At 39.5% G+C, this 6,000-nt stretch overlaps 1 protein-coding gene across 2 annotated transcripts in view; it reads left to right on the top strand.

Moving 5' to 3' along the window:
• The first annotated feature begins 297 nt into the window (after nt 1-297).
• PARP11 (poly(ADP-ribose) polymerase family member 11) overlaps nt 298-6,000 on the top strand; it is a 68,589-nt gene continuing 62,886 nt past the window's right edge. Inside the window, exon 1 of one of the 2 annotated variants that reach the window (XM_090273858.1) lies at nt 298-385. In XM_090273858.1, coding sequence (XP_090129984.1) covers nt 368-385 — 18 coding nt within the window. In that variant the 5' untranslated portion in view covers nt 298-367. Of the gene's footprint in view, nt 386-466; nt 569-6,000 lie in introns of those variants that run through there. The other variant, XM_090273860.1, reaches the window with a different exon arrangement.

Genomic DNA, 6,000 nt, shown 5'->3' with positions numbered 1-6,000 from the left:
ACTTGAGGATCATTTGATGGGGATGTTGCATTGGGGATTTAGCACTACAAGGGTGGTTGGACTAAAAGCCCTGTCAACTCTAAGACAACCCAGATACTCACAAGCTCCTCCCATTAAGACCCGCCGGCCGAGCCCGGAAGGGAGAGACAGGGGCGGGACGAGCTTCCGGGGGGCGGGCTTTGGGCGGAAGTCGGGAGGTTGGGTAGTGTAAAGACGCTGGCTTGTGACAGGGCGGGGAGAAGGAAGGCCTGCGTGAGGGTTGCCTCTTCATCCTTTCCCGTCCCGGGCACCCTTGGAAAAAACCAACACCTCGGTCCCGCGGCTAGCCCCTTCCCCCAGGCTCTCTCCGCTCGATTTCGCCACCGTTATGTGGGAAGCGAATCCGGTGAGTAGCCGGGCGGGACGGGGCGGACCCAATGGGCGGGGTTGGTGGGAGAGGGGCGGGCGGAGGTTTCCGGGAACTGCTCCTCCTCACCTGCTTCAGGCTGGATGTTAAGTTCCGGGGCTCGAAGATCCCGGCCAAAGCGATTTCTCCAGCCCGTCCCTTTTGAGTGGTGGAGATGGCCCGGTGGGTTCTCCGACGTTGTATTGCTTTCTTATTAGTTACTTATTTCACCGGCTGTGGTTTCTCCGTCTTTCCCCCTTCACCTTTGTAAACTTTGTGTTTTGCTTTCAATTGGAGCTTCAGACCTGTTACTCTTCCTTTGCCTTGGGTGTACTTGCCAGTGTCACCTACCTAAAGCTAGGGGATTCGACCCCCGGGTCTTGAATGGGTCTAGAAGGAACCGTCACTGCTTCCCTTCTAGGTGAACAGTCATTTAAAACTTGGAGGAACCAAGTGAATGTTTTAAGCCTCCCGAGGGTGAAGTTCTTAGATATTTCTTTTTCAGTGGACAGAACTGGTGACCTGCAACCTTTCAACTGCACTTTTTGTCTCCCTCCTTGTTTAATTCCGGCATATGCATGTATTTTTGTCTGCTTTGCTTTTGTACATTTATTTAATGTGCAGCCCTCAGAGTGCTATCTATTTGCCAAGAATATTGACCTCAATCTCTTGTCAGAGTAGAAATCGCTTAATAACATGGCAAACGTACACTATTTATGCCTTACGAATTGACTGGAAAAATGGCAGTCACGTTTCAGCAAATTGTTGGACTAAATATGTGAAACTATCCCATATTCAGAGATATCTGCTTAAATTTACTTGATAGCCCTGTTTCCATACTTGCAAAAACTTCTTTCAGGCAATTAATACTTTTCTTCCATTTTTGGAATATATTTCCAGATAAATAACAGAGTTTATCAGTTAATTCATTATTTTTTTTTATTCAGCAGAAACGAGTCTGTTGGTATGCATTTGTTGGTTGCGCATTGTGGTTCCATCCCAGTTCATGTAACACTGGTAATCTCAGATTTTTTTTTTTTTTTTTTTTGGTTTACACTTATAGCCCTCTAATATCAGGCCACATCAGAGGAAAGTGGTTGCTGGTATTTGATTTTAGAAAAAATAATTTAGAGAGATGAGAAAGTGCCTGCCTCATATATATTCAGTTTCACTGTCATCAACAATCTTCATTTTATATAGTCTGTGTGTGTGTGTTTAAGTGTTGATTTTGTATTGGCAGTCTTCCTTGTCTTGATTTCTCTGTAACAAACCTTTTAGTCACCCAAGTACATGTCTTGCTCAAAGTCACATGTTTTAAATCCTTCACTATATCCTAAATTCCACATGGGCAAGCATTTTTGTGTGTTTTGTTTACTGTGGTATCCTCAGTCTAGAGAAGGGCACCTGGCACACTTAGTAGGCACTCAGAAAATATTTATTGCATTAACAAAGGTGATTGTACTAAAGAGAGTCCTTTGGTCTTGCTGTTTATTCTCTCTCCTCCATCACAAATACATCAGCATTTGCTATTGGTCATTTGTATGTTTGTGAGGATTATAAAATAAAAGCATTAATGAATGTCTCATGTATTTGGTTTGTTATATTATTATCTTCCCTCCTTTGTAAATAATGCTGTTTCCTCTGTAATCACCCTAAGGATTTTGCTTGAGTTCAATAGACTGACTTTATTAAAAGTAGTGAGCCTTCTGCATAGAATTCCACTTCTTTTAACCCTTATCATATCACTCTAGTTGCCTTATGGCTACTAGGTTTATTTACTTACTGATACTGTTTGTTTTCCTATAATCATATGAATACTGACAATAAAGACAGTTTAGTTTTTCAAAATACATTCAACATTCTGCATGTGGATTTCTCTAGTGATTTGTTACTTTCTTTTAATAGAAGAGGCATCTGGATAGTCTATCCAGCTGTGCCTATGGAATCCAAATTAATTTTAATGTTATCCTAAGCCAAACAATTGGGAAGATTTTTTTTTAAACACAGTGATCTTAAAGATAAATGCAGGTGACTTTTCCATTGCTCATCAATTTAAATCACTGTTTATCATTTCTCTTTATTGAATAAGAATAAATTCTATATGAAAGAAGGTCATTTGTGGACTGCTTTAATGAAGATTTCTGCCTAGTTTCTCCCTGTATCATTTTGTTAGCATCCATGACCTTAGTATGCCACCTGTGATCTTCAAACATACCTCCTATTGCAAGTATACCTTGTGTATAATAGTGTATTCCACTCAAAAGTGCTTTGAGGAAATATTACACTGGGTTCTGTGTAGTTTCACTCTAAACGTCTTTGCCTCAAACATTTTCGCCACACAGCTATTTGGCAGTAAGGCAATTTCATCATAAAAGGTATTAGTTGACAGTTAGGTTTCATTTCTTCATGATGAATCAAAGGCCTTCAGCAGACAATGTATTTAAGCTAGTTGTTATTTTGGTTTCATTTCTCCATTGACAAAGTTCTTGCAGTACTCCCATTTTTATATTATATAAATCTTAGCCAGATTGCACACTGTACTCCTAATAACAAAGTCCTCACAACATATCATTTTTATATTATATAAGTCTTAGCCAAATTGCATACTATACTAGAAAATAGTAACATATTAATTTTTGCTTATTTTTTAGTGAGTACAATCATCCCTCCCACTCATCAAAACCAAGTTTACCAAGCTATGTCAAACATAAAAGAGGCAGTTACTAATTCACAACAGTCTTTGAGAACATTAATTATCTATTCTTTAGTTGAAAACTGATACCTCTTTTAAGAGAGGAAGAAATTTTAGTGAAAAAAGAAGAAGTGCAATGCTGGATGAGGAGACAAATCAACAAGCAAAAAAAAAAGTGTACTTGAACAAAAGACTTTGAAGACAATGTATTTTCATTTTTTGCAATAAAGTATTTTAAATTTTGTTATTACTTTTTTGTGTTTCATTATATCCTTAATGTCTCCATTTTATTTTTTGTTCTTTTATCTTTTATGGTGAAATTTCCTAATGGTCAATTAGTGGTGCAGCAAAAATGCTTGTGGCAAAGATGTTTACAATGAAACTACCAGACATGTGCACACTATCCCTGACCTTAGTAATATTCTGAGGCAGCCTCCCCTTCAGGTGGAAAGTCTCCATGACATGGTTTGAGTTTGGAAAATTACCACTGAGCTTGCAACATTTCCTTGGGGTGGGAGTGGGGGCCCATAACAAGATAACCAAGGAGCTACAAAAACTTTATTTAAGTACACAAGTTAATTTTATTTTGCAAGACAATCATGAGTTCAGTGATGATTCTACTGAAGCCTATCCCTGACCTGACACTTGAGATAAGCATAATGTCCCTGCCAAGGCAGACCAGATTGACAGAGCAGCAGGCACACTCACTTCTGATATGAACTCTTGGCGGTTCTTCATCCACCTGGGGGAGGTAGCCCTTTATTAATGCCCTCCAGTTTAGGAAAGTCTCAACATTTGTAGAAAGAAGTTGGAAGGGTTGCCATCATTGCCTTGACTTTATACCCTGACTTTAACCAGCCTTTCTCTGTCTCTTTGTCTTATCCCTCTTTGCTGGGATTGGAATAAGTAGATCAGTATTACATACGAGGGAATTTTAGCTTCTCTCTATCGCACTGAAGAGCAAAAATGAAAAATGAGTCCTGGCTGATGTGGCTCAGTTGGTTGGAGCGTGGTCCTGTAAACTGAAATGTTGCAGGTTGGATTCCCGATCAGGGCACATGCCTGGGTTGTGGGTTTAGTCCTCTGTTGGGGTGCATTCAGGAGGCACCCAATCAACGTTCCTCTCACATCAATGTGTTTTTTTTTCTCTCTCCCTTCCTGGAATCAATGGATATGTTCTTGGGTGAAGACTAAAAAAAAAAAAAAAAAGAATGAAAAATGGCAAACATCTGTTTAAGATTACAAACCATCTAGTACAATAACAAGACCTTACTTTAGAGAAAGTGGTAAGCCCTTCTAAAATTCCTTTGCACTTATTTACTCATACTATTAGAATAATCTGATGGGTTAGCTTAAAGAGGGGGAAATGACTTTTCCAAGACAGCTCAGGTGAGTAAGCAACAGAATTTGATCAGTCCCCGTGTCATTTTTCACCCCATTTTGTTGCTTGGTGGCAGCAGTAATGACAGTTGCATGCTTGTGTCATGCTTTACCTGCTGAGCCACGTTTTTCTCTGTTATTTTATTTTCTTCTCAGCTGCTTCCAAATTCCTTTGAAACTGTTTTTCTATCTCCTTTTTTAGTCAAACTTCTTGAAAGAATAGTCTTTTTTTTTAATCATTCTTACTCATAGCTCAGCTACAGCCCCACTTCTTCCCTGAACCCTTGCCAGGAGGTCACCAAGAACCTTTGAATCACCATATATAGGGGCAGCCTTTATGTCTTCAACCTCTTTGTAATGTTAATGCCATTAGGGGTGTTTGCCGTCACTCTCTTTCTTGGTTTTCCTGAGACTGCACCTTTGATTTCTCCTTTCTATGATTTGTTATGGAATAATAATCTTGACTTAGCTGCACTGCCTTTTTGTTTGTTTGTTTGTTTTAAACCTCTGACATGTTCTACTTTAGCCTTTTGTTTGTTTGTTTGTTCTTCTCGGCACATTCTGTTTGTTGAGCTCCATGGCTTTGGATACCACTCTGGTGACTTTGCACGCCCAGTGTGCGTTGTAGTCCTGACTTCTTTCTTGAGCTGGGTGATAGACACTTCTACTGGTTTTCCCTCTTATAGTTCAAAGTTAGTGTATCTAAACCAGACTCACTCAGTCATTGATTTATTATTTTACTTAGTCAACAAATATTTAGTACAGTAAATACTACATATAAAACAGCATTCTAGACACTAGAGAGGGGCTTATAAATGTGAATCAAATCAGAACCTATACCTTCAGGAGTTTTGTAACATACATTGTGTGGAGAAGGTGATTCCAGAGAGTACCTGGGGTACTAGGAAGGTTTATTGAAGTAAGTTACGTTTGAGCTAGGAGTTAAATGATAGAAGTGGTCTTATGGGAAGGTCAAAATGACCAGAGCCCACAAAAGTAAAGGAGAATGGCAAGTATAGTTTGGACAAAGTGAAATGGAGAGGATGCATATCTGATGCGCAAAGTCTCAGTATGGGCACCCTCAGAGAATGAGGATGGAGGGATTGTGGGCAGTGGTAACTAACATCTATGTAATATCTCTTCTAGTCAGGCAGTGTAGTTTATAGGCATACCCTCAGGCTGGAGGGAGGATGAGGGTAGGATATGTTTCTAGAAATGAAGGTCGTACTGAGAACATAATGTTTATGAAAATATATTCTTAGGATCAACATACAGTTGGGTTCATATGCTGATATCTTTATCTTCTTGTCATTCTTTGTAGTTGTTCGAACAATGAGTTGATTCAACTAAGCTTGGAGAGTAGTGCCACATGCCAGTGTTTGGTGGCCGGGGGCCATGCTAAACGAAGTATGCCCAGACTTAGGTAATCTAATACTTTGGTGAGGTAGGAATTAATAAATTATTAGCCTTATTTTTTTAGTGACAATACTAAGGCTCAAAGTTAGTGAACTTTCTGAATAAGGACAGAGCCAGGTTTTAAATC

The sequence above is a fragment of the Furipterus horrens genome, unplaced genomic scaffold, assembly GCF_987537825.1.
Source record: "Furipterus horrens unplaced genomic scaffold, mFurHor1.1.pri manual_scaffold_4, whole genome shotgun sequence".
NCBI classification, from domain to species: domain Eukaryota; kingdom Metazoa; phylum Chordata; class Mammalia; order Chiroptera; family Furipteridae; genus Furipterus; species Furipterus horrens.
Note: the sequence above shows the minus strand (reverse complement) of the source record. Positions and strands in the feature narration are given on the sequence as shown.